Source organism: Colletes latitarsis, chromosome 14, assembly GCF_051014445.1.
Source record: "Colletes latitarsis isolate SP2378_abdomen chromosome 14, iyColLati1, whole genome shotgun sequence".
NCBI lineage: Eukaryota > Metazoa > Arthropoda > Insecta > Hymenoptera > Colletidae > Colletes > Colletes latitarsis.
The window spans coordinates 26,170,810-26,195,040 of NC_135147.1; the positions used below are offsets into that span (position 1 = coordinate 26,170,810).

At 37.2% G+C, this 24,231-nt stretch overlaps 1 protein-coding gene across 11 annotated transcripts; it reads right to left on the reverse strand.

Annotated features, from left to right (window-relative positions):
- Positions 1 to 109: 109 nt before the first annotated feature.
- On the reverse strand, positions 110 to 24,101 carry LOC143349739 (uncharacterized). Of its 11 annotated transcripts, none has more exons than XM_076781223.1 (9): positions 20,243 to 21,524; positions 18,040 to 18,391; positions 14,435 to 14,675; positions 5,711 to 5,933; positions 5,198 to 5,363; positions 4,487 to 4,765; positions 3,462 to 3,604; positions 2,694 to 2,954; positions 110 to 2,611 (listed from the first exon to the last, which is right to left on the reverse strand). In XM_076781223.1, exons 3-9 carry the CDS (start codon positions 14,460 to 14,462, stop codon positions 2,467 to 2,469), a joined length of 1,245 nt encoding a protein of 414 aa, XP_076637338.1. In that variant the 5' UTR covers positions 14,463 to 14,675; positions 18,040 to 18,391; positions 20,243 to 21,524; the 3' UTR covers positions 110 to 2,466. The 11 variants fall into 11 exon arrangements, 2 of the variants coding, with proteins under 2 accessions (XP_076637338.1, XP_076637339.1); XM_076781224.1 differs by having other exon boundaries at positions 18,040 to 18,355; positions 20,393 to 20,408; XR_013080979.1 differs by lacking the exons at positions 110 to 2,611; positions 2,694 to 2,954; positions 3,462 to 3,604; ... (1 more) ...; positions 5,198 to 5,363; positions 5,711 to 5,933 and adding exons at positions 21,908 to 22,264; positions 22,340 to 22,450; positions 22,823 to 23,084; positions 23,529 to 23,681; positions 23,857 to 24,101 and having other exon boundaries at positions 14,467 to 14,675; positions 20,243 to 21,250; positions 21,522 to 21,760.
- Positions 24,102 to 24,231: the final 130 nt, after the last annotated feature.

The following is a 24,231-nucleotide window of genomic DNA, read 5'->3' on the forward strand; positions in this document are numbered from 1 at the left end:
TATCGGGTAGTAGTACAAAATTCGCGTTATCGTCGTACATTATTCGTTCTGAAACAAATTCAGTTTGTAGGGAAGCTTCGCGACAGGAAGGCGCCATGAAAGAAAATGATAGTAGGAAACGGTGAAAGATTTATTGTTCGTACATCAGGAAAGATTTCTTTAAAACAATACGAAAGAGTAATGGAGCTTTTTTTCCACAATCATGACCATCGTCGATAAGCATAATCACCTACATGCTTCGTCTTCGTATATAACTTTTCTTCTTTTTCGATTATTCATCTTTCGACATTTGTATTTGTCTATTTGGTAAATCATAAATTATGATTTTTTTTTTTCATTTTGCCCGTCACGGTGGAGAATAACTTTCTTTTGTTTTGTTATAATTACGACGGCAACGATCATCGTTACGATCGTCGTTGTCACCAATTACAATTCTTCTATAAACAACGTCGTTTACATCGTCGTTTTTGTTCGGTTTGTCATGACGTTTCTGCGATGATATTTATCTAAATGACAATGGAAGAAAATCCGGCGGAAAGGCACCGAGAGAAGTATTTTTTTTTTTTCGCGTTGTAACGTGATTATTAAACATGTAATCGGGCTCGCGTTTATACAGATTTCGTTTTCCATTGTTCGGTAATATAAAAATGCAAACGTCGTCAATTAGTATCGGATACGGTTATTAAATAAAGTTTCGCAATACGTAAAATGATACTAAAAGGAACGCGTCAGCGTACGACTATTATCATCGATAAGAATTTACATTCGGGATAAGAAAATACGTATAAAGAAACAACATTCTCTGCGATAAATTTCGAAAAATATGATCTCCAGCTATCAAGTTAGTCCACGTTAAAAAAATTGGAAATCAGTAAACGCGTCCCGATCAATGGAAAAAATGTACAACTCTATTAATATTTGGCTTCGATTTTTTCTAGTTTTCTAAACACGAGTGCGTGCGCACGTTCGTACACACACACGCACACACAGACAGACGAGAGACATGCACACATACACGAAGGATTTCTGCTTTTTAATTGGCAGTCATCGAAGCGTCGTTAATTTAATAAATTAATCAAGCGCAATAATGTTAAAGAATTAACAAAACTATGCAAAAAAAAAAGCTCTGTAGAATGTCGAGACATGTCGTTTTATTTCAGTAGATTGGAAGAGAACTGATTGTTATCTGAACTAACGAAGCTGGACACCTTCAATAAACGCGAGGCGCCGAGAAATCCTAACTAAATTCGAAACATCTGGAATCGATCTAATCAAATAACCGCTTTCCGTTCGTAATAATTTCATTTTCGAAACGATTCGTCGTCTACGTCGTTTAGAAATAACTCCCTTCAACGTCGTTGAGTTTCATAGTATCATTTTTTTGTTTTTTATTTCTTTTTAAATTTCCGACTCCATGAATCTAATTTTATCTTTAATTGCGCATATCGTACGTACATACATAGATACATCATAGTACAAAAAAAAAATTGTATAACGAGAAGACGAAGTATCTTTCATGTATAATTTTTCTTTACACGCACAGCTAGATCAACGTCTTTTTTTAAATGTTTTGATTTTTCCTCTAACGCGATACAAACATAATACGTACGTCTCTTCGGCTTTTCTCGAACACGAAAGAAAGGAAGGTTTATTTTCTGTTTTGGTTGTTATTTACAGTATAACTATGGTACGCTAACGGTTTTGTTCTTTTTACAACAGTTCGTTTAATGATTATTTAGTCTGTTAACTTTTATTTCCCTCTTTTTTTCTCTCTTGTATCTTAGAAGTTACTATACAAACATTTTTGGCATTTTCTTCATTCTACCCTCCGGTCAACTACGTTTCCCTTTCCATTTTTTCCCCTGCAAAAGTTTTCGATACATTATACACTTATAATTTTTCTTTAACGTCGCTTCTTATCGTTCTTTATGCGAGAACTGGACTAAATACGAATAGTTTTTTCCCTGTTACGTATCTGCACCATTAAATTTTCAATATTCGTACGTCTTCTATTATTTTCTATACCTAATTACGCTTCTGGAAACTCTTCTTTACTCTTCTGTGGAAGTTCGTTCTCTTTTTGAGTTCCAAAAGTTTCATATTTCCCATCGTTTCCACCATTTTGAGGAGCGTTTCTCGCTACACATCATTCTCCTCTCTTAGGATTGCTTTTCGTGCAACAACAGCTTTTCATTTCAACGAATATTTGATTTTTGATTACTCTGTTTTTATAATTGCTTCTCTACTCAGCGATTCTGGGTTACAATTTATTCGATTCTAGTCTCTTTCCCCCTTCGTTCGTCTTTTCTTCGTTCTTCCTGTCGCTAATTCGTTAACGTAGCAACCCTACACAAATTCGCCAACAATCGTTTCCAAGTTCCTCGTCGGCGTTCTCTTCGAAAGGGGATGCTTTTTGTGCGATTACTAGCCCTTTCCCTGAAAGCTTCCTGATAAATATTTAAACAACTAAAAGAGCGTTTCTTGGGACCAGACGGGTGGACTTGATGGTAATGGCGCCGGCGGTGGTCTGTGCCTGAGCTCGATGGCTGGTGAACATGGCGGAGAACCGAGGCTACTTTGGCTGCTGGTGCTCGTCGAAACTGTTTGAGACCTGTCGACACGCCAATAATAATCCTCCTTAGTTATCGCTAAGGACTAAAAAGAATTTTTAAACCGAGAGAAACTCGATGTACCTGGAAGTTTCAACAGTCGCGCTGATACTGTGGCAACCTTGGCAAGGTTTCCCTCCCAGTCGTCGTCTAGGAACACACCCAGCGCAACCGTCCCACTTCTCGACGGCTTCCTTCTTCTTCGATGGAACTCGAAGGAACCGTCGACAGCTGGGTCCAGGTGCTTCCGAGTCGGTCGAGAACCCGGACACCTCGTCCTCCGTGTCGAGACACTCGTCTTCTTGCTCGTCGTTTCTCAGGAAGACCGAGTCGGAACCCAGTGACCTTCGATTATCGAAATTACAATTATTTAATCAAAACTGTCGACCTTGGAACACGTTCGTTCGAAGGATGTTCGAAAATGGTCATCTATCCCTGACGCTTATTGAAAGAGAAATTGCATTTTTAAGTATATAATCGACAACATGGCGTCGTTAGTTCCGTAAGTCTCGCGTCAAAGATGGCGTAGGTGTCTATAGAACGTGATTGATATTAAAGTTCTAATAGTAGACGGAGAAATTTAGTAACACAGTCAACAGGTACAGATTTAGATAGTACCTGTTGATTGCAGATTGGAGAATATTAACGCGTCGACTGCCTCGTCACCCGTAGACGACGATATTAATTCTCCAATATCAGAAAACAATGTACAACGTCACCCACAAGATGAATTTTATTTGCAAAAGAGTTAATTCGTGAGGGGAAAACCTGTGGAAATATTTCTTTCTCAACGAAGGCAAAAGATGGACGTTTTCGAACATCGTGGTTTGTCGATGTGGATGAAACACCAACCTTGAGTCTGGTTCCGGAGGATCGACACTGCCCATGGAAGCCAACGGCGCTCTTTTACCGGCAGTTCCAGCGAGCAAGACTTCGTTCGCGTAAAGACCCGCCTCGCTCGTACATGGAGAAAGCTCTGGGGTTGGTTGGATTACCTGTCGATGAATCCTTCTAAATAATATCGACATCATAACTTCCCGTCGAGGGAGATGTCTGTTCAGAGCACGACCTTATTTCCCTGATTACTTCGATACTTTGTTTTCGCGAAAATTAGGTCGCGACGATAGCCATATTGGATCGCGAATACATCTTTTGTAATACAACTAACAAACGGTGAATTAAAAATAGAAAATATCTCGACCCGTTTGGCAGAAACAGCGTTAATAATAGAAGACAATTTTCTAATATCGCAATAGAATTTAAACGAACGCGACCTTATTTTCCTTTATTCGAGAGCTATAGGTTGCATCGCGTGAAAACGCCTATCAAGATGAGCCTCTATCAATGCGTGACGTAAAAATGTTCTAGGTCAAGCGTGGAAAAGAAATAAAAGGCGGTAATGTGAATCTGATACACATTGGAAATAGGGTTGAGCAACGACTAAATCCCAGTGCTACGTCGCTTAACCCCATTACCAATATGTCCCAGATCCTCTTTACGTTTTCGATTTCTGTCTTCGTTGGTCCTTGAACACCGCCGCGTTGAAAACTTCTTGAATAGAGTCGGTTTTATGCGGCGTAAACGAAACTTTTCGTTAAAGAGACCATTAGGGGCTTCTTAATTCGAAATTTATTGAAAATTTTCGTGTGAAATGTTCGCGTGTAGCTCTTTCCTTGCAATTCTGAATATTTTGCGGAGAGACCCTCGGACGTTATAATCAGACTTTGTGAGGCACATTCTACTTACTCGTGATAGTTCACATTAAGGGACTCTACTGTAGAATGCGCGTTTTTAGGTTTTAAAAACTTATTTTTAATAAGTTTTTCGAGACCAGGAGTTAGCAGTTGTTAATAAAAGAATATGCATTCGAGTTTTACCTGAATATCGATGGGATAATAAAGGTCCCAGGGTTCGTCGTGGGCAGCGTGTTTCGTTGAAAACGTAGGATGAAGCGGCAGACATGGTACCGGCATCGCAGACCCTCTCCTTTCGAGATAACTACTTCCAGTGCTGCTGCAGGTCACCGAGCTGCATCTTCTCTGCTCCTCGGGTGGCGCCAAATTTGGCTGCTTTGTTGGTGCCGTCAACAGAGCCTCGTAGCCACCCCCGACCGACGCGAAACGCGGCCCGATCCTTGGAGAATGAGATTGACTCACCTTCCACAGAAAAATAGGATCATCGAATCGCCCCGTTTCCATCCCCTCGACGAAAATTCAGGTCAAACAAGCAATATGTAAAAATAAATACCGATAAGGGAGATTCAGAGTTCGACAAACCACAAAATTAAGTAGATTATATTTAATCATTCTAAAGAGCCGCCATTTTGGATCAGGACAAAAGAATATCGCTCCATGCTTCTCCCACGAGAAGAGTTTCGTATCGAGGGAATAAAAGATCCTCTCCTCCCGCTATCGAGGCTGATTTCGAGACTTTATTTCACATATTCGATTCACTTTTATAGGAAGATTCGTTACCTCGATGATTATGCCGCGAATCTAGTCGCGCTCTGTACTCTCGTCTTGAAACAAGACTAAATTACAGAGCACTGTAATTTCTTTTCTTTTGTTTCGTTTTATGAATAGACTGACCTCGACGCAAAGAGACCTTCTGGGGCCTCGATCTGGTCTAGGTGGTAATCTGGCGATGGCTTCGAGGGCAGCTACGAGGGCTCTTTCCTCGGCTTCTGCCTCAGCTACCGCTGCGGCTGCTGCTGCGGTCAGTCTTGGATCGTCCAACTGCTTGCTCGATTTACACCTGCGCCACAGACCCTTACATGGCTAGCTTCCTTTGATTCTACCTTTTTACGACTGTATAAACTATTTCTTTCCAGAGATTTATAGGGTTTCAGAGCGATAGAACTTTCGTACGACATTATCATGGTCGCCATATTGGTATTTAGTAGTTACAAGTAATCGTGGAAAGATACACAAAATTAATTTCACAACTATATAAACTATTCTGTCCAAATTAATAAAAATTATACAAATTCTTGTTCTACCGCTCGTATCGATGAACTCCACGAATCGAATAGTTTGTAAAGCTTCCGGGTGTTATCGAGTTCGCGAAGTTTGTTATTGAATGATGAGAATTAGGAAACTTGCCTGCTTTTATAAACAAGCAGGAGGATCATAAGACCGAAAAAACCACCGAGAGTCGCCGCGATTCTGACCCCGGTCATAACATCGTATGTTTTGTAGAATTCAATTTTGAGTTGCTCTCGCTCGCTGAGGGTCGGCGTCGCTTCCGGCAGGAACGTCGTCGAGTCCATCCTCCTCGTCGTTACGTTGCTTACGTTTACGTTGCTGCCTACGACGCTCCCCATTCCTGAATAAAACAAGTTTACCCTTTCTTTAAGTCTCGTTTCAGTGTCAAGATGCTACTCAACAGCCTCTGTTTCAGTTTCACTGTTACCTCTTCGAGGCACCATTTTCAAACGACCGAGATATTTAACCTGAATTGTTCAACAGATTCGTCAAACTTTCATTTCTCTTCTGACAAAACTGGATTAATTTTTTTTATTGGCTCTCTGCTTCCTATTATTCCTCAATTATTTCGATAATACTATTGTTAAAATTCTTATCATTTTTATTAGAAATAGCGTTCTTATAGAAATTTCGTCCACTATGATTGGGAATATGAATGATTGATTGCTGGTTCGTTACTTTTATTTAAGGGATGTTCAGTATTGTTCGAAACTACCTATTATTGAATACAGAGCACAGGCATTGGTACCGCGTGGTACTAGTTCGGAAAAGTCATAGCGTGGCTATCGAATTCCTGCGATAATCAATAGCGCGGAACTTTCAAGGGGTGTCCTATAGAGTGCCACTCAATCGAGAGATGCTGGCTCGAGAATGGAGAACACTTTGAGAACAAAGATGATGAGAAAAAGCCAGGCAAAACAATGGAAAATAAAGGAGACCGCGTTCTTTTTATTTTCCGTTTAGAAAATTTTCCTCCTATAAAAAGCTTTCACCGGCGGATTTGCTAATTAATTTTATTAGTTTGAAGTAATAAGATATTTAAAAAAATATTCACAATGTAAATACAATTTGTTCCTCCCGATACTTTTACATATTCTTGTTAAACAACCCTAACTAAGTCGAAGGAGAAGAATATAAGAAACTTCGAAGAAGACAATTGGACCAAACAGTATTCGTGGAGTATATTGATTCCAACCAACAGAATCGATGGAGCTTGTCTTACGGCATCTCGATAAGACCTGTCACTGATAACAGCTTCGCCATTTTACATGGAATCCTGTTTAACCTATCTCATTTCCAATGCAACAACAAAGAATCGTACAGAACCACAAAATGCACGAAGTTATATAAAACCAAAGGTGAAATGTTAGACAAGGATTAACCACGAAGATCGAAGAGTGTAGAAAATTTTTAATTGATTACGTAAAAAAAAAAAAGCGAATGCAAAGAAATAAAGGGAAAGAGTACTCGGCGATCGAGAAGGTAAAAATTAAAGGAAAATTGCAGTTTCAAGAAGTGAAAAATTCGAGCGATTGAAAGGGAGGAAAGAAATGAATAGACTGGTTCTTTAGATGTTCAACGAAACGGAATTCCCGATGAACTCGGTCGAAATTCCGAGATTTCGGTTAGGAAGCACCGAATAAGGGGGTTAATAGGTCGATTTAAGCGAACGAGGACGACAACCTGTGGCTGGTGTGCGGCAACCCTCAAGGATCGTGCCTTACAGAATCCTTGGAGAGCTTTAGAGCCATTTGCTGATAGCCTCGATAACAACGCAACTTTTCTGGGACGATCACCCCATAAACAACGCTGAAAAAAAGATACAATTTATTCTATCAAATTTCATTTTAAACAGCTAAGAACTTCCGGCTGAAATGCTTTCTTGGAACGTTATTACTATAAAATTATGTCTGCGATCATTCTCGAATGGCGTAGTACTCGTTTTACGATGCAATTAAATCTTCTCGAATATTTTCAACAAGAATTTTTACGTTTGGAGAAAAGGAAATTATTAAATAATTTGTTATCAAACGAACGATAAATGCTGTTAAATCGTCGCCAGGAAATTAATAGATCCGAACGTTTCCGCGAGGCTGCTCTAGTATCAACATTTAAAATGTTAATTAAAGTCGACCAGGGACATCCATTCATCGGAAACTTCTTTATTGTCATCAGAAACGAGAGTTCCACGCCGACTAAAGAGAAATTAGCTCAGTCACCTTCCACCGCGTTTCTTCTTCCATTTAAGAGAATTCAAACCCGTCTCTCATTAAACGCGCTACGCAGTCCTTTCATTATACAATCTTTGCACGTTATTCCCTCGTGGACTTTTGTCCTTAGGCTGCAAGAGCCTCTTTTAAATTTCTCGACCGCGGTTATACGATCGCGGATAATAAACACCTTTCAACGCTTTAAGAGGATTCCCCTTGTGTCTCGGGGTAGAAAAATGGCCAATCTTTAGAACTTTCATCTCACAAAAATTTATTTCGTTTCGTGGAATTTCCTGGATGTCGAAAATTAGAAAATCCCAAAACGCAAACTCCAGTCTCTTGCTTTAAAATGCGTCTCTTTAAATTATTATTCCGTTTACAGATACATAGAATATTTCAAAATTTTTTTAGCGACAATTTCGGACATGTTTGAAGCTCACTCGAATAAAAATTATAAAAATTGTGAAACTGAGAAACGTGTCAACAGTTCCCCTCCCCCTGCTCGTAATTTTGTTCCAAATTCCAGGGAGACTGGTGTACTTTTCCGCCGAGTACACGCGAAACGTCGGTGCAGACGACGATCCCGTCTGTCCTATTGAATTAAATTGCAAAGCGGATCCCGGATTAAATGTAACGACTGTGCGAAAGCCAATGTACAAAATTGAGCCTGAACGAGGCTCGCCTAAGCTATCGCGGAATTACGTTTGTGCCAATTCGTTCGATAAATAGAAATTCCCTCCCCCTTGGCAATTTGTAAACCAATCAAGAAAGAAGTCGTCCTTTTCTTCGCGATGGACAAAAGGGGTCGTGTCGGATGGGAATCGATATGGGGCAGGTAGGCGGTCGAAGGCATTTCAGCTTTGGGGTGGAGAGGGTAGACGGAGGACTCGTCGGGGTGGTTGAGCTAGCAGGGGAGCCAGGTATCGATTCCAGGCTGCAAGAGGAGAAAGAACCCCTCCCCGTTGCTCCGTGCCCTCTTCCCAGCCCACGCACTACGGGTCACCGGGTCAAAGCTCACGGCCGGCTCACTGTTGCTTCTGCCTTTTCTTCCCACTATTTCGATACCACCATGTTCCTTATATTTCCAAAAAAAAAACAAACGAAATCTACTCCTTCTTCCCCCGATACCTATCGATCCAACCAAGAAAGAATTACCAAAATTTTCCAGTCGCCCAAAATACACTATCGATTTGGCCAGAAAGCAATCGTGTCCTTTTTCTTTGCAAACGAAACACGAATTTCAGTGAACCTGCCAAGATGCTAGGATGAAGCTAGTTCGCATTGGCAATTATTGGGGAACAAATGCGATTACCTGTTGGCCAAGTCGATACATCGAAAACGAGAGGATTCACAATAAATTTAAAGCAATACTTTCTCGTGTCGAGAATCTAGAAAATTGAGCATCAGTCTATCCCGTTACCGTAGAGATTTCAAACACAGTTTTAATTAATTTAAGTAGAGTAATTATTAAATTAATATAATTATATTAGATACAGTAGGTCAACGTTCACAATCCAAACATCAGTCATGCAAGTACTGACTTCCGTTCAAGCTTATTTTTCTATATTGATCATATCATGATCATGTCATCTCATTAACGAGTTTGTATCAAGAAGGCAGAGTTTAACAGACATTTTAAAGATTCAAACCACGTCGGTGCCACTGGTTCAAGCATCTCTGAAGCACGTATGTGTGCTGCAACGAGGACAGCTCCAACATTTCGAAAATTAAACGAGTTAGAAACTTTAATCGCGGATCAGTTTACAATCGACTCAAGAGTCAGACATTTACAAGGGATTTTAATTAATATGTACATGTAGAATATTTATTTCATCATAGTTTCCTTATTTTTTTGAACGGAAAGCTTCCAGAATGGTTCTGTTCGCTACAGCTTATTGCTTTTCATTATTTTTCATTTAATAGAAAGTTCCGGAGCAACTGTTTGGAATTGACAACCTCGAAAGTTTGAAAATGGATGGTAGAAGCGAAAACATTTTACCGCTAATGGATTAGAAACCATCAGGCTACAGTCAAGATAGCTTTCGTACAACTTTCCTTAAAATAGCTCCTGGTATATAGCCCGGTGTCTGCAGTAATTGTTCTTGCGAGACGTTGAGATATTTGATGGATAAGATCATTTATTAATCATTACGAATTAGAATATTCGTCCGTGGAACAAGTTCATTAAGTAATTAAATTTGTATGTGCACAATACGATACACAGTGTATCTATTCGTTTCCACGTATGTATAGATACTATTATCGCATTTGAAACAGATAGAATTCTGGATTTATATTATTAAATTATTATGTAAATAGATAACACGCTCTGGCTTTCACAAAAGATCGCACTTCCTACACGAAACTCACACATACCAGACAAATATGACACATGCCATGCGCACCAGTAAAATTCTAAACCCACCACGTGTTCCATAAAAATACCAAACTACTAAAATACACGAGTATGCATACCACATGTTACATTATGTAACATAAAATTAATAAAGCTGTAACTACATCTATCCAAACTTTATTTCATATTGAATGCTAATGATATTGCACGAACAAATGCAATAAAAATGCATCGTGAAAGTACGTGTGGATAGAAAGTTTTCTAAAAATTTGACTGCAGCTAGAAGTGATCGCGAATTAGTATAAAATGGCAAAGAGCAACGAGAGACGGAAGAAAATAGGAGTCGTTATGGTTGAGAGAGATATACCGATGGGCGCTCGAAAAGCTCGTACTTAGGACTGATTGTTCCTCCAGTGATTGCATCCTTTTCGCTATTATTCGCCCTCCTGCTTGCTTTCGACGTCCCACACTGTGCTCATCTCCCCTTTTTTACATTTCAAATGCCCGATAACTGATATTTCACGAAGGCTTCCAATCTTCAGCGATTGAAAAACAGTAGCGGTTGGGTCAGTAATCACCGAGTTTCCCCAGGCACTGACATAAAAGGGTCAATGCTAAAGATTTTTTATACAAACAGTAGACGATAAAACGTTTTTTATAAATAAAAAAATTATTCCCGTGAGTTTCTACATGTTAATTCAAAACAATTAAAACTTCAATTTCAACTGACTATCAAGATCTTGAGGCTCGACACCATTAGACTTCTTCTTGCGGGACTCTTCTTTATTGCAACAAACAATTGACGATCTCAAAGCAAATATCATTCATATTGTTTGTGAGATACAGCCAAAGTCATCAAAAATAGCGATGGTCGTTTAAACGGTATTTCATGTACAATAAGAATTTTTTTCTCGAGAATGCGTAGGATATCAGGAGTATGTCTGTTGACCAAAAATGATTATAATTTACCCCCCTAGCTAAAAATAATTTTTTCAGAACGATTTGAAATTTTTGTTTTTCGTCGAGAAATTTAGGCACCTACCCCCTGTCGATATTTCTTCAAAATTTGTGTTTCATTTTCAATAAACCCTACCGCGGGTAATGTAGTTATATAATAATACAAATTATTAATAAAATATGTAATGTATAAAATTCCTACGCTTTATTCGTCAACTGTTTAGTATTGTTCTACACCGCTGTTATTGGAAAAGCCGTAATCTGTCGATCGAAATCCTGGAATATCGCCGAATCATTAATACAGGGAGGACAGTAAATTACGGTGGTCGATTGTAAAGTCTCGTTGTTGGGTGATCCTTGAATATTCGTTATCGTTTCGACAGGAGCCAGGCTCACGCTCCAGGGACGACCGAACGTTTCTGGAGTGGTGTGCACTCGAGTATAATTAGATGTCCCAGTTTACACGGCATCTCATTATGGAATCCATTCTGCTAGCCACAAAAGCTACGATACGTGCTTACATCGGCCGCCTTCCGTTCTCCACCCACTCGATAATAAGCTTACCGCCTTATCGAAATTAACCATCTGCCTTGGTGCTACTCGTTCCAGATACCGAACCAGCGATTTAGAACAAGACGATCGTCTCTTCTTTCTTTAATCTCTTTTCAACCCTTCCGCAACCTAGTCTGTCCAGCTACCATAGAGACTATCACCGCTAGACTGCGGATGTTTGTGCATTTATGGGAAATTTTAATTCTCAAAAAACCACAAAATACACTTAATATGCAAAAATATAAGAATTAATTAAAGTAAGATACGGATCATTATATTTAGGGGCTGAGACAACCCTCTACGAAGCTCCAATTGCATTAATTTTATTAATAAAAATATAAATTTCCATAAAGATCCGCAGTCTAACATAAAAGTAATTTCAATCGAACTTGGGACACGCCTTACCGATTTGTAAGTCGAGCTTCAATTACACGTTTTCAATCTGTACCATCGAACGACAGTTTCTTGGCAGGAGCGTAACGCATCGATCGAATAAATTGGGAGAAAGCTCTTCACAGAATCTTCAGTTTTTTTTGTTTAAATTCTATATATAATTCAAAATTCTTTGATAATAATTTCGTCCACTGCATTGAGGTCCTAGCATGAGACAGAGACCCGGTGGTGGATGAAAACCGGTGTAATTAGGAGGTCACACTTGACCCATTAAAAAAAAGTGTCCATCCGCTGGCTATGAGGACCATCGTATCCCAGGGTCATTAAAATAATCAACTGCAATCACTGGCATTCGTCGCAGAACTACATTCGATCGTTTGGTATTTCCAATTACCGTCGTTTACAATTTCAATGGATCGTTCCTGTCGTTGACTTTCATTTTCTATCCAAAGTATACATGAAATTTTATGCACAATTCGTTTTGGAAACCTTCGTGGGTTATTTTACGGATGTTGTCGCGGAAGATCAAATTTAGAAAAAGAAAATGTTCAGCAAACGGTAGGACAAAGGTCAAGCCTAATATAGGTCGACCTATGGACGGCACCTCTTTCGCGGAAGAATTTCAATGCTTCCTGCATTTTTCTTACCCGGGGGATACCCAAATTGAGCTTGCTGCCCTAAGTAGTTCAAGGTTCTTGTTAAGACTGCGGTACTACGCTATAGCTAAACCGTTTATACGAAAAACGAATTTTCTTTCTTTCTTCTTTTTTGACTTATTGCCGGCCAACGCTCGTATTTATTCTGAAAGGAGTGGTAAGCTCGCTAAACTTGCTCGAGAAAGAAAGGTAAACGCTTTACTACCGTGTACACGACGCAGAATATACAGTGTGAGACACCTAAGATCGGAATTTCAGACGTTGCTCTTATTTTCAACTCTGCAGAATCATTTTCCAAGAATTAAAATGTCTTTTCTTTCTTTTTCACAGTACTCGAAATTTCAGGATCACCCGAGTTTCCTTTAATCTTCTTAAAAGATCTTTAAGTCTCCCACAAGGTGCACGTATGTTTTAATTATCACTGAAATCAAAAAATTCTATTATACGCTTCTCGTATGAAATGAATCATTTGGCGTTTTTACGTCTCGTATTGATCTTTTTTACGGCTACTGTATTTCTTGGAGAGTAGATGATTTATAATGTCAGCGTTCGAAGGTCACGTGTAGGACCCATGAGAGGAATAAGAGCTGAAATTCAACGGGACGAATTTAGACTGTGGCCTTCGGCTCGGATTCATCTCGATGTACCGTAGAAGTTCGATTAGACGAACGTTCGATTCTTCAAACTATTATTTTAATCGTGTTTTCGGTCAGGTTCGAAACGCCAATAATTGATATCGATGTGGTTCGATATTTAACTAACGGAATTGCGCGAACTCTATTATTCGAGATTAAATTATTAACGCGATTCGACCCAATAAATTATATTGGGAAATTTCGATTCGCGTGCAGTACAGAACAAACACTTTCTGTTCTGTAATTTCAGTACAAGGTACAATATACAATATATTAATTAATTAATGTACATAACAAGGGACGATATATGTGCAACATTCCCAAAAACGAAGCCTCCCACGCAATTTCGATATTGTTGATCTCCGTCTTATTTCGAGCCATAATTCAATAAACTTCGTCAGACCTCCACAACAGTTAACGTAGAACTAACAGCGAATATTTCACGAATTAAGAATATATTAACCTGTCTTTCTTGGCTAGGAAAGCTATGTAAAAAATTTAAGGAATTCTTCTATGGCAACTAATTCTCGTAATCAAAGCAACACTGATAAATGGCTACGATCTCGAGAAAACAAGCTTCGTAACAGGAACAAATATATTCCCTACGGTTCGTTTCCGAAATTTCTTTGGTGGTCTGGCGAGCATCAAGGTCCCAAGCATAAACAATTCGATCAGGTCAAGATTCACTCGACAGATTTTACCATAGAAAAAAAAAATACTTTCGTTCATTATACACACAGTGTACGCTTACGTATACGAAACGAAAGTGTTTCTCTTATAGTATCATGTCATCAATTATGAAATCAAAGCACCGGAGTGCCAAAATTAAACAAATTGGAATTTTTCTACGGTTAGTCGAAGATAGAAATCTGCTAATGTTCGTACTCCAACGTTTCACAGGCTTGTAAGCGTGGGTCAAAAGTGATCCACGCCATCCAAATGTTTAGTCGTTAGTTTCTGTACTAGTTGCAAGCAAACTGGTGCTGGTATGGAATCTGCTTACTGTTTAATTCGTGGGAGGGACAAAATGGCGTATAGGAAGCAGAAGTTCTCGCGAAACGCTTGATAACTGGAAAATTTACCTCTATCAATGGACGCAGGGGTCGGCATCGATGCGACGAGAGAGTGGATATCAGTGGCAGTGATATCGTAGACTCGAACGAGCCTCCTTGTCAACTTCCTCCTCTTCCTCCTCCTCCTCTTCCTCTTCTTCCTCTTCTTCCTCGTCCTCCTCGTCTTCGTCTTCAGGACGAGGCACGGATCTAATGGTCATCTCCGTCTTACCCACGGCCACGAGTTCATCCTTACCATACTCGGTATCACCTAATATCTCAACAAATACACAAATATTTCACACTAGAACTCAATAAACGCTGTCAGCAGTCAGAGGTTTAAATTAAAAATACAAGAGTGTTTGAAAATTCAATAAAAAAATTCATTAAAAAAATTCATTATTCAACGAAGCTATGAAATTAATCTCGAATATTAACGGAGTGAAAGAATTAATGAAGTTCAATGATTGATTATTTAATGTTATGATACCGATGTTCTCGACAACCACCGAGAATCGAAGTTATGTTGATGTTATTCCCATAAAGTTAGCTTTACGATCCAGTAATTCTCTAAAAAATACAATGCGTGCATCATATTCGCCCGAAAAAAATCTTCGATGTTTTTTTTACGACACGACAAAGTGCCCGGGGATCAAACTTGTAAATATTTTGAAGATCATCGATGTTTTTCTTTTTTTTTTTTTCTTAAATTGAACCGTACATTTTTTTACGCGTATTATTTGAAATCAAGACAGACGCCAAGATCTATAATTACGTGACCTTCGAATGCCCTATAGCCACGAAAATTCCGGAACGTGAATCAAACGTACTCAAGATCACTCCAAGGTCATGAAGTTATAAATTATGCGCGTCGAAATGTCAACGGGAACGTCAAATACTTTATTCAAAACGAGAAATAGAACCCCGACAAGAAATAAAGAAAGTATGCGTGTACATAAAAATAAAATATACGTAAAATACGTGATTGTATAATAGCAACATAATACGAAATCTTTCAAAGTTCTTCGGTGATTACTGGAATTTCGATATCTTGAGAGAATTGTCATTGTTACGATTGAATTATCACGAATAATTCAAGTAGTAGGGATAGTAGTAGATTGGAACAATTCGAGGAATCCCTTTGGAATTTATTTCGCTCCGTTTGCAGAATTTAATCGTCAGCAGTCATTCTTGAGAGACAATTCGCGTAATAAAAATTCACATTTGGTTTTCGATGAATAAGTAATTACGTTGTTGAATTTAATTACGCAACGATGCAGGGTGAATCAATTACGGAGCATCGACCATTACGGGTAAGCTCTAACGTAAAATACAATTCTGTCGCGATAATACGATTTCATACGTTTTGACAAAAATTACAGAAACTTCTAAATTCAAATAAAAACTCTATGATAATATATTTATTTATTCGACTGTTTAAAAATAGTTTCAATAGGTTCTTTAAACGTTTCGTCGCAGCTTTAAAGCTGCCTTTAGTAACCCTGCGCGAGAAATTTCTGCTCTGGCTGATAACTGATAACGTTTTTTTATTGTTTCGATCCATCGAAATAACGGTACTGGAGCAGTTTACGGATAAAAGGTGTAAAGATAGGGGGTTCCCGTGGTTGTCTGATGAAGAGCTGGAGTGGATAATTGATAATAACCAATCGACAGGTTCCGATATTTATGGAGCACTCTTTGCGAGCGCACGCACTTCCTTCCTGTACTTTTCACACTTACAATATCACACGTTTCACGTGCACATCGAACAGGGATTAAAAACAGTTATAATAAATAATATTAAACGTATTTTATCAATGGTATCATGCGTCAGTGTAATTTCATTACGTGTGAAGCGTCAAATTCAAATTGAAAAACTCACTCGAACAGGAGAAAGTGTTTATTCTTATCGCGTATTTCACAAAGTTGATCGCAAGGGAGAAAAGAGAGAGACGTGTAGTTCGCACCAGAAGTATCGTTAATAAGGACACCGGTAGTACAGAGGGCTGAATACCTCGTGCTCTGCACTCTGCACTCTAAGAGTGCTCGAGAGGAGGCCAAGAGCCCTGAAAGGTATCGCTGCTAATTTCTTTTAAAGAGAAACACGTCCTCGGTTCACCGAGAAGAGTCCCTGGCCTCTGATGTTGATAGCGTTTTCTGCTGGAACACCTGTTCCATGTTCGAGGAAATTTAATATCTTCGAACAACGAATAAAAACGTTAGATTCGATCGTAAACTAGGTTTCACGCCGTAACTTTCATCGTTGGTTAATAAATCTTGGGAAAGTTAACCGTGCATCGTTATATACCCTACGCCTGAATCTTCCAGAATAAAATAGAAAAAAAATCGTGGACAAATAGTAAAAGTTCAGGGACCAAGATTGCCTCTTTAAATTGTAACGCGGACTTTCGAAACGATAATAGTCCGTTGGTGCAATATCCGGAGAATAGACTGGATGAATCATCCTTTCCCAGTCGGACTCTAGTTTCTGCAACGTCCATTTTACCACACACGGTCGTCCTTTGTTCCTGTGGAAGAGGATTCTCCTTCAGTTGCGCAAAGCTGACCGTTTTGCTACCAATACTGATGTTAATCGGTCCAGTTGTTCACAATGGACTTCTGTAGCGATCGTACGGCTGGATTCTACACAGCACAAAATGGTATAACTCCTTGTATATTCCGGACGACATTCACCAGGATCTTCCTCTCGTGCAATTTCGTATTTACCCGCGACGCCAAGTGTTCTCCAACGGTTTAACTATTGCCTCCCACGCTTATTGTTGTGATATAATATCAAAAGTGGCTTTAAATCAGGGATCGAAAAAGGCTCTGAAAATAACTGTTTCAAACTGTTCTTACTGAAACGGTTATAAAGAACCGAAATCGATATTATAACAGTTTTCAATCCCTGCTTTAAATGGAACACCAGGGAGGAGCACGTACGACGATTCGTATTATACTCATATTTCCAGTTTACAGACGTATCGAAAATGTAGATTTCGTTAAATCGTGAAATTTTTCCTAAGCGACGATGGAGTATTATTAAATTCGATATTAAGTTGACGAAACATTGACAGTTCTCTCGAAATTCTTTTCAATTTCGAGGCTCGACGGTTTCGTACATTTAAAAACTCGTAAGAAGGGTAAACGTATTGTGTGAAATGACGATAAATAAATAAAATAAATTGAGAATTTTTACGATATTTCGTGAAAATCGATCATGAAAATACGTACGATCGAGGACGACTTGGCTAACACGTCGGTCCATTACTCATTACTTCCACTTGTGTTGGTGTTTAGAAACATCGATCGTGGTCTGGTATTATCTGTTTTCTGTCTATATTACCGTCTTCTAACTAGTTATAACTAGTTAAAACAGATAATACCGTGCCCCGATCAATGTTTGCAAATCCCAACACAGGTACAAATAACGTGTAATGAACACGACAAGTTTCCCCATGTCGTATTCGGAAGGAGTATCGACCAATCGACGAACTTCGAGTTTAATGAAATTCTATCACGAATTTTGCAGTCTTCCGTACCGTGGAATTATAAATTATTCGGTATTTCGATATCGTGGAACGAGGATTCTGGCAATCGTTGAAAAACAGAGCTTTAATATTTAAAAGACTCACCACAAATTTCACGATGTGCCTTCTGTCTTCATCACTGAGGAAGCGATCGTCTCCAGAATGTGCTTCTTCGTTTCCGACCTTTTCTTCCTAGGAACCTCCTTTGTCGAACATTTTCTCAACGTTTGCAAGTGCATATTACTCTTTCGCGGAACTTTGTCGTTATATTTCCTATTGTCACATTTCAATCGTCACTTCTCGAACCACCGGGAACCACAATTTCGATTCACTCCAGTAAAGTAAACTTCTCGCGGAACATATTCTTCCCGAACACACGATTCTCGTACAGTTCACCTTTCATCGTTCGATCGTGTCGTATCTACGCTTCGATGCAAATTAATTGGAGTACCGCGATCTAAATAATGGGTCATTTCATAAGTCTTTGACATGTTTCTTTCTTTTTATGAATTTTATTCAAGGAAAGCAGATATATTAATGTATAAAAAAAAGAACATTTATCGTTTACCGTGTCACCATTCTTATGCGCGATTATTTTCCTATCTGAACGATTACATTTAGAACATTCGATGAAACAAAGCATTTAATATAGTATGATACATATAACATGGATCCTAAGATTACGTAAGTGGAACTAGAAAATAATTGAACCATATTATACAAAATTTAAAAGACAGTATATGAACAAAAGCCCACTTTGACGAACGCTCTGAAATGTGCATAATTTTACTCGTATTAATTTCAATTGTGTTTCGCACGTATTTAAAAGCTGCGTGTATTTACACATGGAAAAAACGCGCGTGCGGTTTCCCGGAAAAATTCGCCCACGGAAAGTGCTTGAATTAAGTTACTACATGCTGGAAAATGAAAGCTTAAAACAGAGGTTACAAATTCCTCGTTCCAACTAGATTGTCCATAACGAACTGCCGCGACGGTTAATTTTGGAAATCTAATTTTTACGCAACTCCCTACTTCTCCGAACATCGCAGTCGCCAATTAAAATGTCCATTGCCGTTTAAATCTTTTAGATAAATGTTAAAAAATTGTACTCGGAAGGTCGCTAATTGGCGATACATATCTCAAGATCGACTTAATAATTAAAACGATACCAAGATTTTAAAATTTCCTACACGCACACTGTGATCGTTTAAAGTTTCATTGTACGTGAAAATTTAGATAGTTTTCGAGAAAGAAAGAACTAGGAATTACCATTGCAGTAATAACTACCTGGATATTTCAATGTATTACTATATGAGTACCTATGCATACGTCATAAATTTTATTCCGCTAGTCGTATGCTGTACACTCGTGCAATTCGTATTGCGTTTTGTACACAGTTGCGTATAAATAAACGACCGGCTCTATATAGTATGCAAATTAATACATAATTCTAAAGGTAACGTTGTACCGTTTCCCCAACCCTCGAAATACGCGATTATTTTCGACGAAATAACGCGATATCCGTTCAAATAAAATTAATCAAATTTCATGCTTTTTGATTCATTTATTCCGCGAGTCGATACTCGAATATTCTAAATAAATTTTAACGGAGACTATAATAAATCGGCGGATCTACGACCGCGGTTGTGTTCTCAATTTTGGCGGGGTACATACTTCTAAAAACACTCTACTCGTTTCTACAGATTAATTGTACACATAATGTACACGCACGTTAAAATTTATATTAAGAAACAAACAATGAATTCAACATTTCGATTCGATTTGAATCAGACTGCCAAGGAAGTCGGATCTTTATCGTTTTATATTATAATAATGTTTAAAATCCAAACCAGACGAAGTTCCCCTCTTATTTCCAAATTTCATATTCGAATGTAAAAATCTTTCGTCTACATATTATGTAAATACAATCACATATATTATATGCATACATATATATTATTCACTATTCTGTTCATTCAAGTATGTTCAAAACTGTTAATGATATCGGAAAATGTTCGAGATAAAAATTAAATGGTTTTGAGGTATGCATAATCTGCTGTAATTATTTATTTCGTAAGTTTAAAGGTTGGTAATATTTTCTTGCTTTTTTTTTAATGAAATCATATATTAATTCTTGGGGGAAACATGTTTCGGTATCGTCAACAGTTTTGAAAACATTTTAATGGGCAGAGTTCCTGAGATTTACTGTATACACGCACGCGTGCGCGTATGTATGTGTGTATATGTGTATATATGTACACACGCGCGCGCGCGCGCGTAAATTTTCATTTTATATATACATACATACCTCCTACCACACATACATCGGTATACATACATTTGAAACGATATTGTGTCGCACACTCGCGAACCGAATCACGGCACAAGAATATCGCGAGAGAAAAAAAGAAACAGACCGGATGACATGGAAAGAAAAAAAAGGAGAGGAAAAAATCACCTTAAAAATTATATACCTACGGCACAAGCTCGCGCGGCCTACTGAAACGTCAGAAGGCATGCGTTGCCCTGACGGCTGGCTTCCCCCTTCCCCATCTTCGTTAAATCCCCCACTAAGGGTAGCTCACCCCCCACTAGGGTTGTCAGGAGAGATGTATGTTTGAAGGACTAAAAATAGGCTCAAGTGAACTGGTTTTGTGGGGATGGAAATCATCGTAGAATGATAAAATTGTGACAATAACGATACCGGTGGTCATTCGATTCGTGACATGATGAAAAGTAACGTTAAAAATTAGTCAAATGCAACAAATGTAACCACGAAGAGCAATAACATTGCCAACTACTGAACTGTGTTTGTAAATTCGAAGAATCGCGTTACCATACGTTTCGTTTCTTGAAATTAAGATTATACATTTGACTAGCCGTTGAAAACCTTATCCTATCAGGTTTGATGTAAAATATTATATATTACATATAGTTGTGACGTATCTTTTTATGATATAAATTGTTGCAAATCTACACGATCCCGATCATTCTTGTCAACCACTGTTTAAAATATTTACAAAAACATATATTATCTAAATTCGTATTTACGTATGTTAAAATTATATAGCCTTTATTGAAACGCCTGCAGTAAACATTTGGTAAGAGAAGTAGAAATTTTTCTTTGTATTTAAAAGAAAACTTATTCCGAAACATCTTTGCCACAATTTTTGTACAACCTGTTCCTCCAACGATCCATATTGTACCTAGGTACAATTGACCGCAATAATTCATACCGTTTAAGGGGAAAGTCACTAGCCTCGAAATCCCTTCTCCTTCTTAACAAGTTTGTTACCAACATTGCCAGGAAAAATCCCTACAAATATTGTTAATGTTCTACATAAAATACTGAAATCTTGATTGCAATAAAATTGTAGGACAACGTCTATTCTTATTTATGAACCTTTGGCCATGTAAGCAAATTTTATAATTATAACTAGTAGATACAATTATAGTATATAGTAACTATTTCAAAACAATTCAGAAATTCGATTATTGGTCTTATCAATCTTGCTGTTTTTATCAAAGGCGATATTTATTCCTACATAATTATTTTCCTGGTATAACAATTTTTCATATTCATTTACTTGGTTTTTCTTTTACTTATTCGACAATCCATTCACTATGCTATTAATTTTGTCTTCAGGAATGTTTGCTTTTAACAAATTTATTGCATGATCTACAATAGTCTTTTCATTTGTTTTCAAAATCTGTATAATTTCGTCCGTCGTAGAAATCTTTGCTATCTCGACCCAATATCTCTCAAGGTATTTTAACAATTCTTCCATTGTTTCTTTACAATCCTCTTCTTCTTCTTCTTTCATTCCTGAAAATATCCACAAAATTTATGTAGAAAAAATAAATTACGTTTAGTATACATTAGTAGACAAAATTATAATTTTGACCCCCAATGTATTTTCAAAGCTTTTGAATATGAACAAAAAGATTTATACGCGGTATAAAAATTATTCACCCATGCCAATGTTGAAAATTATTTTCAAAATTGTCTCGTTTATATCTACTGTAGAATCTGCCCTCAAAAATCCTTTCCATCGGAAATCAAGAATTATTTCTGCGCACATGTAAATACAGGAAGCTTTAGTTGTACCCAAAGGATAAAGACTCCACGGATCGCTAAAATTTGCCAAAATTCTTCGTGGAATTTCTATCGTTCGAGCAAGATTGTCATCTTGCAAAATCTCTTGATGAATTTGAGGCCTTTTCCGAAGATTAGAAAACAATTCTAACCAGTCTTCAAGATATTTCAACATGGGGGCTAAATAGGGAGCCTCGTCATGAGGTAGAATTTCTTCAAAAGATTCTAACATTCCTGTAAATTTCCAATTGTTTTTTTTTATAAAGAATAATTAAATATCTTCTCAAAAAACATGTTACAATTTTGTACCTGGAAGAAAACTAGACGTTTCGAAGAGTTCATCTAATAGTGTTTTTCCATTTGGAAGATCGATTTCTGCCGAAGAACGCAGAAAACTTAATGTCGCGATCAAAAGTTCCACTATAATTAAAAATTTAATCAAATCTCGGTTATCAGAGTCCCATTTAACCAAGATTCTCTATTATCCAAGTTACAGTGGAAATATTTCCTTCTTAAGACATATATCGAACTTAATAGCAAAGAAAAAAAAATATGCAGTTAAACAAAAATTTATAACTTCGTTCTTTCAAGAATTTTATTCCAAAATTTATTAACAGCAATCGAATTTTTCGTATTATCGAAGGCAGTTACGTTTTTAAATGATTATTATTACTATGATTTCTCTAATTACATTCATTAAGTAGGCTAGAAATAATTAATAGATGTCTCAAACTAAGTAGAATACTATGTAAAATTTATATCAATTACTCCAGAGTTAAAGGAAGTACTTACCATTTGTGGAACTTTTCAAGATAAAAGGAATTAAGTCTCTTAAATAAGTAGAATTTCTCAAATTAACTCTCCACCTTGATTCTGGATTAGTTTGAATATTCCAAAGTGCAGAACGAAAAAGCCGAAGAATTTGCACCCATATTCCACTATCTTCTAAAAAAATATGACGAGGAATTGTTTCAAGAAGTTCTTCTTTTGTTCCTAATATTTCAAGTACTACTGGTTCACAAGACATGTTCCCAATTATTCCCCAAATTATTTCCTATAAATTATATAGAATTATTAAGAATGACAAGTAAAATTCATAGAAAATAATTTTTATGAAAACTCATAGGAGCAAAAGAAAGATTTTGTAAGCATAGTTTTAGGGATTAAAATATATTTCTAGAAATACTTAGATTTAGAAAATTTGTATTCAATGTGTTGAATATTGATGCAAAAAAAAATATGTTTATTTACACATGTATTAGTGTAGTAAGGGTTAAATTTATTTTATGATATTCTCATTATATTATTTACATTTACATAATGATCAAGAAACATGGAGAATTTAATGAATAAAAGGATTTTATGGAAATGGGTGAGGAAATGAAGGATTAATCAATATTTGTAATAATTATGGAACTCAGGAAGTATTTTGTGAACCTTTTATTGAATAAATGAAATGTAGATTTAAGAAACAAAATAATCATGAAACAAATTGTACCATTAATCTTGGTGCTTGGTAATTCAAAGCAAACTCAGCAATCTTAAAAAAGTCATTATCCACAAGAAATAGGACAATATCCTTTTCTGTGGTTATATCCCATAAAGTGCACAGATTATTTTCCAGATCTTCATTCCAGCCATCTTCACGTACCTTTCAATTTACATTACAAACCAAATGATTAAAAATTAGTTAATAGTACAAAAAACGAAATACTCGAAGGCATTAAATGTAACTGTGTCTGTGTCAGTTACTAACATTACAAATTAGGTATTTTAAAACAAATTTAAAAGACTGTTCTTATAGAAATTTCGTCCTCTGTAGTTACCCTATATATCGAAAGCAAAGTATTAATTATCCATTTGCCACTATAAAGAGTATTTCCCACAGTATCGCCCTTTAACTTCTCAATTTCACTTTCTCCAACTTCCTGAGCTTCTAAAAATAGGTTTGAATCCACTTTATCATTTTCACTCTCTTGAACATCACTCATTCTTTTACTTGCGAATACACTATCTTTTTAAAACTATTCCTTACGGATTGTTATTAATTTATACATATAGTAACGTTATGTTTTTCCCAACACCATTTATGCCACGATATATGAACTTTCAAGATAGTAAAATCCATAATTTTCATTGTAACGTGAAAATGAGTCTTAAAGATTTGACTACAAAATAGTATTAAACAACATTTCCATACA